This window comes from Accipiter gentilis, chromosome Z (assembly GCF_929443795.1).
Source record: "Accipiter gentilis chromosome Z, bAccGen1.1, whole genome shotgun sequence".
Lineage (NCBI taxonomy): Eukaryota > Metazoa > Chordata > Aves > Accipitriformes > Accipitridae > Astur > Astur gentilis.
The window spans coordinates 44,575,839-44,588,415 of NC_064919.1; the positions used below are offsets into that span (position 1 = coordinate 44,575,839).

Genomic DNA, 12,577 nt, shown 5'->3' on the forward strand with positions numbered 1-12,577 from the left:
TGCAGAAAGTTTGCTAAGAAGTTTGTATAGTAAATTCAACCAGTCATTCTCTGCTGGAAGGAAGCATTGTTAAGTTCTTCCCATACTTAATTCTGAATCTTTGTGGAGAATGCTAAAGTTCAGCAGTGGAAGAAAATGCCTACTTCTGGCTCGCCCCTGCTGACCCTATGAGCCATGGTTGTGATCGCTCTCGCAACTACACCCAAGGAATTTAGAGGCCAGCAGGACCACCACTGCCATGCAAGCTGTGATACGTCCCTACAGATTTCAGTAGGACTTTAGGCCTTTTTGATGAGGTAATTGTGGTCCAATATATCAGTGATAGCTCTGCATTTTTTAGTGGATTTGGACTGAGAGGACGTTTGGCTTACAATAGAAATTCCCTTTGAAGTAGAAACATGAAAATCTTCAGTACTTTGGTACTGCTGTCAAATAGCATCATATTTTGCAGATCTTGTTGCCTTCTCATTCATGCAATGAGTATGTGATGGTTTTGTAATGTTTTTGTAATGTAAAAGAAAGTAGAAACCCTACGTGAATTAAAGTTTCAGCTTCCGGCTCAACTCTGCCCTCATTGCAATCAGTAGAACTTTTGCTTTTTAAGTATTTTTTCTTCGTTATTTCTGTTTCTTTAGATACTCTTAAGGTTTTGTAGTGCAGTAATAAGCACTCTAGAAATATGCATTAATATTTTATATACAGTTTTCAAATTACTGGTGTAATATTCAGGTGTGAGAGACTTATTTCAAGATGCACCACCCCCACCCCCACCCCTTTCCTTTACAATTGTTTTTTTGCTATAAAGTGAACTTGACTGTTTTGCCTTCCCAATGCTTACTTAAGATTGAAACAAGAGCATCCCGTAGGTGTGGGATCTCTCTGTATATATAACATTTGATAAGCTCACTTGTTTTCATATTTTGAGTGCTACGTGGTATGCCCAGCTCTATTCAGTTAGCTCATTGCTAATTTCGGCTTGGCTTCTGGATCTATTTTACACAAATACAGTGTGTGTCTCAAAGGCAATTCCATTGAAGATAACAAAGCATACACCAAAAATTTGGGGCCTTGCTACGAACAAGTTTGCCTGGTGAGCTGGGTCCTTCAGAAGTCATCCAAACCTTCTTCTGTGTAAGAGGACCTCTAGGACACCTAGGAAGTTAGCTTTCCTGTGGACCTTGCAACTTTGAGAGCAAAACTCACACTTCCCTAACTATTGTAAACTGCTCCCTGAAATACTGGTTCATTGCTAGCAAAACCCCCACGCTCTGTTCTTTAGGACACGTTCTAGAGAAGACTAACGTCCAGATCATCTGTCTTCAGCTGGAATATTTCAGAGCTGGAGATTCTAATCCTATTGTAAAAGGGAACTGAGTCAAATCTGAACTGTCTTAGACTTCATTAAAGTTGATGGAAGTTACTGTTGTTTGCTTATGGCACTGTGATCTCTGAGCCGCAGCTAATCACTGTATGAGCTGAATGTCCTGGCCATGAGAACCTCGTGAGGGGCCCAAGCCCAAGGCAATGGCTAGGTGTGGGCCTAGGGGAAAGAGGAGGTTAGTGTGTCACACAGGGCACCCCTGTGGGGACAGTTAATTGTGTATCTGCTCTGCCTGTGCGGGAACCCAAGCTCTGACCCAGGGCAGGCATGTTTACAGCTGCAGCGGTTGCATTATGGATAAATCTTTGAGTACCTGGAAATATATGTATATACTTGTTTAAATTCCAAACATTAACTCAAAGAGCTAAAGTTGCTCTGCTGATCAATCACTGAAGGGAAAACCCTTGACAATTATATTCTGTGATTTGGCTCCATGCAGAATCATCCAGAAATCAAAGTACTGCTCAAGCTCATTAGGGCTCCCTGCTATCCCTGAATCTAGCTTCCTCTCTGGCAGCAGTTCCTAGGTAAATAGGAAGTATAGGCTACTGTCCTTTACTCCATTCATATGTACGCAGCCCAAAGCAAATTAATTCAGCGACCAGTTAGATGAACAAAGAATGGGAATGCGGCTGTTGTGTTGAGTGGTGACAGTCCTGAGACTGATGAACCTCAAATGCATTTCAAGCATGTGCCTACCCATCAGCATTTGTTCTTGCAGCCATAACTACCTGGTACTGAGATCTCCCATTAGATCTCCCAAGCTCTGCAGTATGAAGCCAGGTGAGTGCTTGGATAGACCTCTCTACAACATGCTGCGGTCTTGGCAGCAACAGCAGTAGCCGTTAACCTTCCGCTGAGTCAGAAGTGGACAGGTGTACAAGCAGTGTGTTGTTTTTAATACTCCATCAGCTCAACATTTACTGGTAACTGAACTGAATTTGCCTATGCTTTGCTTTATGTTTTCTAATATTGGCCATACTATTTAATGCCAGTTCCTGAAGTACCTGATTTTTCAGGTGATCTTTCTGAACACTAGCTGCATAAGGACTGTTTGGCCTCCAAGATATGGCAAAAAGGGGTGCACTCAGTCAACCATGGCTGTTGAAATATGTTTGTGGGTTTCTCTGTATGATTTGTAATGGTGTGAGACATTTAAGAGAATCCTATTTGTAGGGGGAAAAAAAAAAGGCCTATAATGCTTTCTGAATAAGGAAGGGATGGCAGTCCTTATATGTGATGCAAAATCCATCTAATGGATGTACATTCTGCAGTTCCAACTGGGCAGAGTGTTTGCTTCCATTGCCTGTATTTTTTTCCTATGGGATGGAGTATTTGTTTTTCACCCTTTCATTTATTTGGTGACGTCCTGCTAGATGGCTGCGTATTCTGTGCCAGTAGTTACTGTATTTCTGTGGTAACTGAAACATAGTTTCAGTAACAACACGTTACTTGTCTCACAGAGCTCTCTGGCACCTAAAGTCCACATGGGGTATCACAGAAGCAAATAAAGTGTCAAAAAGACATGAGTGACTTGTCTTCAAAGCAGGCAGGTAAAGTTCTGCTGAGCTCTATGCTCCTGCAGCTGTGCTGCTGTCGGTACACACCCGTTCACACCTGCTGTGTAACAGTCAGTTTGGAGACGGGAATTTCACGCTGCAGTCGTCCATCACTGTGTCTGTAACTCTGAGAACTCCTGGGAAGCTCATCCCTCTCCACGTGGTCCTGACAGTAAAGCAAAAAACCCTCTGACAGTGGCAGACTCTGACCTGCTCCCTAAAGCTTCACCACTGGCTCAGCTCCCTCTTCTAGTTTCCGTTTTGGATGGAGAAAAGCATGCTGCAGAGACTGAAGGGAAAGGTAAAATATCTGGCTTAGAAAGAAGAGATTCCTTCTGTATTGTCAGCAGGAAGATCTGTGTAGCCTGGGAGTCAATCCACACATGGGCTGAAATCCTGCCTCTACAGAGTTCCCATGCTGCAGGACTGTAGGACAAAAAGTGTTCTTTTATAATTAAGGAGTGGGTGTCCACAACTGGTGTCTCAGCTGATAAGAAGCTTCTTTCATACTTTGTGGGCTGACTGTGGCTGTTGAGGTGAATAATCTGGTTTAAGTACTCACTGGTTTGCTTCACTATTCACTATGCAATTGGAAGCATTTATCATTTAAGAGAAGCATATACTTATGGTTTTTCTTTTATGTTCCGCATTAAAGGGCTTTGCATATTTATTAGCTGACAGTAGTGAGCGTTACATACTTCTCATTTGTTTGCGGTTGTCTGTATTTCCTGCTGTTAGGAGTCCAGCAGAAAGCCAAAGGAAGCGTTTACAAGAGCACTGGCGCTTAGGCTTTTCCACTGGGTTTTCAAAAGAACGTTACATTCACACAGAACTGCTTTCAAAATATGGAAGTTTACAGGTGATCGCGGACAACTAGGCAAAATGACTGAAGTATTCCTCGTGTGCGGCTGTCATTACAGGAAGAGGTCATTTTTCAACACAGTGCTGATGCCTATTTCAAGGCTGGTCAACTTACTGCTTGCTTCCTGCAAGGTGCTGCACAAATGTATATACCCTTTCGGGGTGGAGCAGATACCAGCAAAGCCACCGGATGCCGTATTGTCTTTCCCACTTGCACAACAAAGGGGACGAGACTGCTCCTCCCTAAGGGACCATTCTTTTTCCCCGAGGAAGAAAGTTTCCAAGACTTGCATTCTCACATGAAGTTGCATTACGTTTTCTTCCGTTTCCTGACAGCTCTCCCATCTTCTTTGGCAAATTTTGTTACACATGTAACAAAACACACGTATGTGTATATATGTATTTCACAGGGTCCTCCTCCCGGGTCGGGCGGTGTTGGGATACCCCGTAGACCCACGATCTGGGCAGGCAGGCAGCGTGGGGGCTTCGCTCCCCGCCGGCAGCCGAGGGGATGCCCCCCTTTTTGCGGGGCACCGGGCACTCCCACGCGAGCAGCAGTGGCTCAGGTCCACTCAAAACCAGGCGAAGCACGCCCGTGGCGGGGGAGGCGAACAAGCGCCGACCTTTTCCCTCTCGGGGCTGCCTTTCCCCCCCCCCCCCTCCCCAGCCCGACGGAGCGGCGCCTCGCAGAGGAGCCCCGCCGGGCTCGGTGGGGCGGAGGAGCGGGTGAGGGCGGAGAGGTGCCCCCCGGACCGTGTCGTGCCGAGCCGTGCCGGGCCGTGCCGTGCCGTGCCGTGCCGGGGGTGGGCGCAGGAGGATGCTGAGGCCGGCGAGCGGAGCGCAGCCTGACGCAGCGGCGGCCCCAGCCGCGGCGGGCGGGCGGATGGCGGGCGGCGGCGGCGGAGCGCCGCGGGGCTGAGGGGCGGCGCCGCCGCCGTGCCGCGCCGTACCGTACCGTACCGTACCGTACCGCTCCGCACCGCGCCGTACCGTACCGTGCCGCGCCGTGCCGTGCCGTGCCGTACCGTGCCGCGCCGTGCCGTGCCGTGCTGCGGTCGGCCGGGCGCCGCTGCAGGCTGGCCCCCTGCGGCTGCCTGCGGGGCGGCGGCGGCGGCGGCGGCGGCGGCGGCGGCGGGCGGGCTGCCGGGATGATCCGGTTCCGGAGCTCCAGCATCAGGTCGCTGAGCCCGGAGATGAAATGCACCGTGCGGCTGCTGGACGACTCCGAGATCTCCTGCCACATCCAGGTGCCGGCGGGGAGAAGGGCGGCGGCGGCGGCGGCGGCGGCGGCGGCGGCTCGGCGGGCAGCGACACCCCGGCCCGGGGGCGCAGAGCCCGGCCGGGACTCGGGCGGCGGCTCCCCGGCGCGGAGCCGGCCGCAGGGCCCGGGCGGCGGCTCGGCGCGGCCGCGGCGGCAGCTCCCCGCGCGCCCCGTTCCCCTGCGCGGGGCTCCGCGCACCTGCGGCGCGGGCAGCCGCGGCTTCTCCGCCGCCTCCCGGCGCTGCGCCACGGCATCGCGCGGCACGGCACGGAGCCCGCCCGGCCGCTGCCGGAGCCGCCGGGACGGCCGCGCTCCGGCACCCCCCGGCGCGGCATTCCCGCGGGCAGGAGGAGCCCGCTGTGCTGCGGCGGCCCGGACGAGGAAGGGGGGACCCCGGCGGCGCCTTCCCCGTCCCGCGGCGCGGTGGCGGGGCGCCCCGGCGGGCACTTCTTGCTGCGGAGGTGGTGTGCGGGGCGGGGGGACCTGCTCTCCGGTGCCGGGGAAGCCCTGCCTTGGGAGCAGGTGTCGGGAAACGCCGCTACCGAGAGAGCGGGCAGAGTGCAACGTGAAGTGCTGCTCCCCCTTCCTCTTCGTTTAAGGGAAGAGATAACTTGCAGAGGGGTTTTCGGCCACAGTAGTCGTGCAGCTGGAAAGACAGCAACTTTGCTGTGGTCCCCCTTCCCAAACGCTTAGTCCCTTTTTATTCCTTCAGGTAATAAGGAGGCGAAGAGCAAGGAGACTGTGAATTTCTGGTGGAGCGGCAGTGCTTGTAGTGTGTGAAAGTAGGGCTATTTTAGGTGTCCTAACGAGACCCAAACTCTAACGTGTTATGGAAGTCCCACAGATTTTCTTAAACCGCAAGCGTTAGAAAACAAGTTACGCTGTTTGAAATTTCCATGGCGTTCGTAGAATCGCTGAGATGAACTTGGCACCCAGATCCAAAGGTGTGAGCGGTCTTTTAGGAAGTAGTTTGTCGCTCACAGTCAGCGTTTCTGTCTCTCTGGTCGTATGAAATATCCACAGCTTTGAATCAAGTTCGTGGTCTTGTACGAAGACCAGCTATGGCTGAAAAAATCAAGTGCCGTGAGTTGCAAGCTACATTTTTGCATGGACCAAATTCTTTTTTTTTTTTTTTTTTTTTTTATTAGTTCCAATGGAGCCATTTAATACTAGAATAGATAAGAATAGTTTCAGTTGGAAGGGATCTACAATGGTCATCTAGTCTGACTGCCTGGACACTTCAGGCCGACCAAAAGTTAAAGCATGTTATTAAGGGCATTGTCCAAATGCCTTTTTTTAAGGCACTGACAGGCATGGGGCGTCAACCACCTCTCTAGGAAAGCCTGTTCCAGTGCTTGACCACCCTCTCGGTAAAGAAATGCTTCCTAATGTCCAGTCTAAGCCTCCCCTGGCGCAGCTGTGAGCCATTCCCATGGATGCTGTTGCTGGGTACCAGGGAGAAGAGCTCAGCAGCTCCCTCTCGACTTCCCCTCCTCAGGAAGCTGCAGAGAGCAACGAGGTCGCCCCTCAGGCACCTTCTCTCCAAGCTAGACAAACCCAGAGTCCTCAGCCGCTCCTTACAGGACATGCTTTTCAGCCCTTTCACTGGCTTTGTTGCCCTCCTCTGGCTGCATTCAAGGACGTTAACATCCTTCTTAAACTGTGGGGCCCAGAACTGCACACAGTACTCCAGGTGATGCCACACCATCGCTAAACACAGCGGGATGATCACCTCTTTTGAGCGGCTGGCTAAGCTGTGTTTGATGCACCCCAGGATGCGGTTTGCCCTCCTGGCTGCCAGGGCACACTGCTGACTCACATCGAGCCTGCTGTCCACCAGCAGCCCCAGATCCCTTTCCGCAGGGCTGCTCTCCAGCCACTCCTCTCCCAGTTTGTCCCTGTGTACTAGTTGCACTCAAACAGCATGTAGCCTGGAAGTAACAGGAAATCACTGAAACATCTTGTACCTGTATCATTGTAGTGCTCTTGTTAATGAATAGAGTGGTTATAAGATCATAACTTTAATGGGTAAGAAGCAGAATGGCCTTCAGAGTCTTGGAGCTTAATGCAAGCTTTGCATAACTTATTGGCATCTTTAAAAATTAGTCTCATTAAACAGTGATGAATTTAAAGTCAGAATCTGAGATGGTATCATTGCAGCTCTGTAGATTTATAGTGCTCAACAGATTTACACATATCGAGTATGACCTTTGATGCCCACAGGGTAGAAAAAATCAGTCATTACTTTAGGTGTTACATTGTGCAAGGTGAGGTAATGAGCTCAGAACCAGTTGAATCATATTGCATCCCTGTGGCTCATTCCACATGTAATATATGCAGGGGGAAAGTGTTTTACACCACAGTTGAAAATTCTAAGGGTAATCCCGAAAAGTTCTAAGGGTAATCCTGAAAATTGAATTCTATTATAAACTCATCTAGAGCTTGCCTTCCTGAGTCTGGACACTGATCAAATATATTTAAAAAGTGGGAATGGCTCCTGGGTTTTTTTTTCTGTAGGATTTTTAGGTACTGAAATTCTAAAATTCTAAATGCAGATTGTGGTATGAGGAACTACTTTGCTCTTGGTCACTTCAGCAGCAACATGCAATTAATGATGATTTTTCATAGTTCTGACTTACCTTTCACTCTTTCCTGTGCCATACACTTTGAACTGCTTAATCCTATCTATAGATAGCTATCCCTTACCTGTCACTTTACATAGAGGAGATATAATTTAGTTGTATAATTTGTCTTCTTGTATTTGTGTAGTTGTTAAGACACTAGAGTAACAAATCCCAAACCACTCGACTTTTCGTCTTTAGCCTCTTGATCAGATGTGTATTTGGACTTCCTAATGTGGACAAAACTTGCTAGGAGCTTCCACAATGCTGCAATCTTATTTTTGAATGGAAAAACTAAAAGTTGCTAGTTGTGTATATGCTTATTGATGCATATTCAGCATGAAAGAATAGCCCAGATGAAGTGCTGCTGGGTTAACAGCAGAGATGCCGGGGTTGTGCCAGCTGGAACATGTTGGACAGCTGTGTTTTGGTCATTAAGAGGATAAGAAAGCCTAATTCTACAACACCGAGAAATGCCAACAGAGTCTCTTAAGGACACAGCATGCAGTAAGGAAGGGTGATGACTGAAATTCTAGCTGTGCATTTTCAGGGGGAAAGGAGGGGAGGTATGCAGCTAGTGTGGATGGTGATGTATGTAGCTGATGATTTGCTGCATTTTAGCACACTAAGTTTTGCCAAACCCTGCTTTTTCAAGTATATCTTTCCAGCAGTTTGCTGGTGGATGTGGACTAGTATCAGAAGGCCCCAGTATCAAGCCAGTGCAGAGATGTCTGCTAATGAAAACCTTTGTGGATGCACTGTAGATCTTTGGCCCTACAAAATGTGCAACCAGAATTGTGTGTTACTCAACTAAAATATTGGGAGATCGTGTTAGGAAAAGTAAGCAGGAGCAGGTGTATTTAGGTGCTGCATGTATATGTGTATTTTATTTTTTTTTTCTCCCTGTGTAAATTTCATAGTGTTTAGATAGGAATATAAAATATATTTTTCTTTTTACTATTAAAGTAAAGCAGTGTTTCAGCAAGCCAACAGGCTAGTAGAGCCTGCTTTTAGAAATTACATTTTATAGCAAACAGTCCAGTGACAGCATGTGGGGTAGTGTGGGGAGAATCAGAGATGAATCATGCATTTGCAGACTCCAGCCAACTAGTTATTGAGCTGTGCAGCTGCCATGTAGGTCACCAAGTTGCTCAAGGCTAGGTTTGCAGCTCAAAGGTCAGGATTCAGTGTGTCGTCCTCCTCATCTGAGAGACTTCATGACTGTGAATTAGCCAAAGTGGTGACAGACACAGGAAAGGTCTGGGGCCTGAGGGATGCTTAACGGATTCTTGTGAAGACATTTATTTTCCTGTGATTTTTGTTTGTTTGTGAAGCCTCTCTGGGACCTGTATGTTGGGCAGTCTTACAGCAGCAGTAGGGTGAAGTTGTAGTGGCACAGCTAAAATGGAGAGGTTATGAAAAACAGCCTGAAGAGCCAGTGGCCACTGTCTGTTTCCATGTGCGAGAGAGAGGTGACCTGCTTGTGCAGCCTGCCTGATAAAGCACAGAACCAAGGCTTGAAAGAGGGCAGTAGGGGAAGCAGGTCTTCAAAACTATTGGAAAGGTGTCGGGAGCAGCAGGAAGACCTCCTTTCTGGAGGTACTAATGAGATACTTATTTTCTGAGTCATTGACATGACGAGCACTTTACTCCCATTTTTGCAGGCTTCATGCAATTACTTCATGCATCTAATTAACCTTTTAGTAACAATAGCCTAAACATCTTAAATTGTAAGGATTTTTTTTTTTTTTTTTTTTTTTTCCTGGCTTATTCTGTTTATTTCAGTCAGTAAACTGTCAAGGTCCTGTTATGGTAGACTGTTATTAAATATGTAAATACACCTTGGGTTCAGTGCTGCCACTGGCATGCTTTAAATAAGGCATGGGCTTCAGTATACCTCACTTAACTGAAGTGACTACTGCTACTGTTCCTTTAATTTAAAAAAAAAAAAACCGAGTAAGTGTGTATTAGTAACCATTATAACTCTACATTTATTTCTCTACATGAGGTTAATACAAAATTATATGTTCACTCTGGAAAAATGCTACATTTAATGTATTACTTAAGTTTTAAATTAATAAAAGTTTTACTTTACTCCTTGAGCTGTTCAGGTCCAGCTGTGCAAAACTGGAGATAAGATTGCCATGAATGAGACTTTTCTCTCAGCTGGAGCTTATTATTGTCTGAGAGTGGTAGTGAACTTTTCTGTTTGTGTGTTTGTAGAAATACTGTATGACTGCATCTTCTTGTGTCTCAGCCCATAGGTAAAATTGTGTAGTAATGGGGCTTTGATTAATGACACAGGTTTTGCTTTGTATGAGCTTTCCCAAACAAAAATCTGTATAGATAGCCCCCAAAATATCACCTGGCTACATTACCAATTTTTTTTTTTAAATGTATCTAAATGATTATTCGTTTGTTGTTTATAAGAACAATCTTGAATTTCTGTGTGTGTCCAGCTTCTGAGCAAGGAGAAGGCGTAATTTTTAAAAACTGGTTTAGAAATCAGGAAGAAAACAAGCAGAGCAAAGCTTTGGTTTACTTGCGGTGTGTTCTTAGACCTTTTATGAGTTTTTTGCATAAGTAAAAATGGTGGTGACAAAATCTGAGAAGGCTCATTTCTTTCTGACACTGATGGTCTAATAACGTAAAATGGCCTTGTGCCTTTTTAATCTTAATTCAGGAGCAGTTTCTGTGCAGTTTGAATACTTGTCCTGGTTTTGGCTGGGACAGAGTTAATTTTCTTCCTGGTAGCTGGTGTAGTGCTGTGGTTTTGGATTTAGTGTGAGAATAATGTTGATGATGCTCTGATGTTTTCAGCTGTTGCTCAGTAGTGTTTAGTCTATAGTTAAGGATTTTTCAGCTTCTCATGCCCAGCCAGTGAGAAAGCTGGAGGGGCACAAGAAGTTGGCACAGGACAGAGTCAGGGCAGCTGACCCAAACTGGCCAAAGGAATATTCCATACCATATGGCGTTATGCCCAGTATATAAACTGGGGGGAAAGCTGGCCGGGGACTGCTGCTCAGGGACTGACGGGGCATCGGTCGGCGAGTGGTCAGCGATTGCGTTGTACATCACTTGTTTTGTATATTCTAAATCTTTTATTATTATTATCATTATCATTATTAACATTGTTATTATTTTATTCCTTTTCTGTCCTGTTGAACTGTCTTTATCTCAACGCATGAGTTTTCTCACTTCTGCTCTTCCGATTCTCTCCCCAGTCCCACTGGTGGGGGTGGAGGGGAGTGAGTGAGGGGCTGCGTGGTGCTCGGTTGCCAGCTGGGGTTAAACCATGTTGGGCACCAAAAAGGACTGTTGTGGTTTAACCCCAGCCGGCAACTGAGCACCACACAGTCCCTCGCTCACTTCCCCTACCCCTACCAGTGGGATGGGGGAGAGAATTGGATATTGGATATACTGGGTCAGCTGTCCCAGCTGTGTCGCCTCCCAACTAATCGTGGGCCCCCCAGACTTCTCACTGGTGGGGTGGTGTGAGAAGAAGAAAAGGCCTGACTCTGTGTAAGCACTGCTCAGCAGTAGCTAAATCATCCCTGTGTTATCAACACTGTTTCAGCACAAATCCAAAATGTCGCCCCATACCAGCTACTATGGAGAAAATTAACTGTACCCCAGCCAAAACCAGGACAATACTGTTGCCTTTAGTTTGGCTAATGATTTACTAGCTGGAGTTCTTTTCCTTTTAAATGTGTCATACACTGTCCTGTCTAATTCTTTTTGTAGCACGTTTATGACTGCAAACTTGCCTTGCATAATATTTTCTGCTTGGTCTGTGTCTTGCAGGCAGATGCTACATTTAATAGAAATCTGCTAACCAAAGGACTCACTTTAAAATTCCCATCCCTCAATAAAGTGTAAAAAACAAAACAACATGCTGAAGCAGGCTGTGAGGTAAAAGGAGTACTGACCATGAATCTCACTGTAAAGATATGCTGAATGCCAATGATTTAGAAAAATAAGTGGGAAAGGGAAGGCAGCATGAGAATGAAAAGAGCAGAAAGGCTGGAGATGAGGAGAAGGCAGAGAACCATGGCTGTGGAAAGGGAAAGGTTAAGGGATTATGTAGACAGCAGGCAGGAGATTTAGTGAATTTATATTTATCCTGTAAGCGATGTCAGAACCGTAACCAGCAAGTGCCTTGAGCTGCTGGGATGATGCTATGATGGTTCAAAATAGTAAGAGGAGATAAGGAAGGCGGTGCAAGTTAGGATGGTTTCTGTGCCATGTTCTGTTGACACATTTTAGAAACTGCATACTAGGGCTTTTATTCCTAACTTCATGCTTGAGCCTTTAATTGTACAGTTACAACAGGTACTCTTGGTGAGAGTTGCACATGAGAATCCTCTCTAATTAAGCTAAGCCTGTGGGTTAAAGGTACCTCTGTTGTCATTTTGTGCGTTTGATTAAATTTGCAGTAACATCTTTTCTTTTTAATAGCAGTTACAGATGTGCTCTTAGCTCTTTCCAAGCCTCAGAAAGAAACAAGGAGTAAAAACTGCTACTAGAAAGTTACTAGGGTGTTGGGAGTTCTTATTACAAATTAAGAAATTAATTGCCTTGATGGATTTTGGTAAGTGTTTGTGAAGCTCAGTATTTGCTTAACATTGGTTTCTGTACCTCTGGTAGGGGAAGGGCACATATCTATATAATACTTATAAGCTGCTACCAATTCACAAACTTTCTTGTTCTTTCTTGTTATTCTTAAATGAAAATACTTACAAAGTTGGCTTATGCAGGACTTTATCCAATATATACTAAACTGCAGCTGAACTGCTTTTGTGTTGGATAAAGCTTATTAATGATGTTGAATTAGGTTTTTTTCCACCCTTGGTGTTGTCTGATTAATGAACAAAATCTGAAAATTCTCTATCCT

The 12,577-nt window shown here is 46.4% G+C and overlaps 1 protein-coding gene across 2 annotated transcripts in view; it reads left to right on the plus strand.

Moving 5' to 3' along the window:
* Positions 1-4,696: 4,696 nt before the first annotated feature.
* Positions 4,697-12,577, plus strand: part of FRMD3 (FERM domain containing 3) — a 149,245-nt gene continuing 141,364 nt past the window's right edge. The window contains exon 1 of one of the 2 annotated variants that reach the window (XM_049795031.1): positions 4,697-5,048. In XM_049795031.1, the coding sequence (XP_049650988.1) occupies positions 4,950-5,048 (99 nt within the window). In that variant the 5' untranslated portion in view covers positions 4,697-4,949. The remainder of the gene's footprint in view (positions 5,049-12,577) is intronic. The other variant, XM_049795032.1, reaches the window with a different exon arrangement.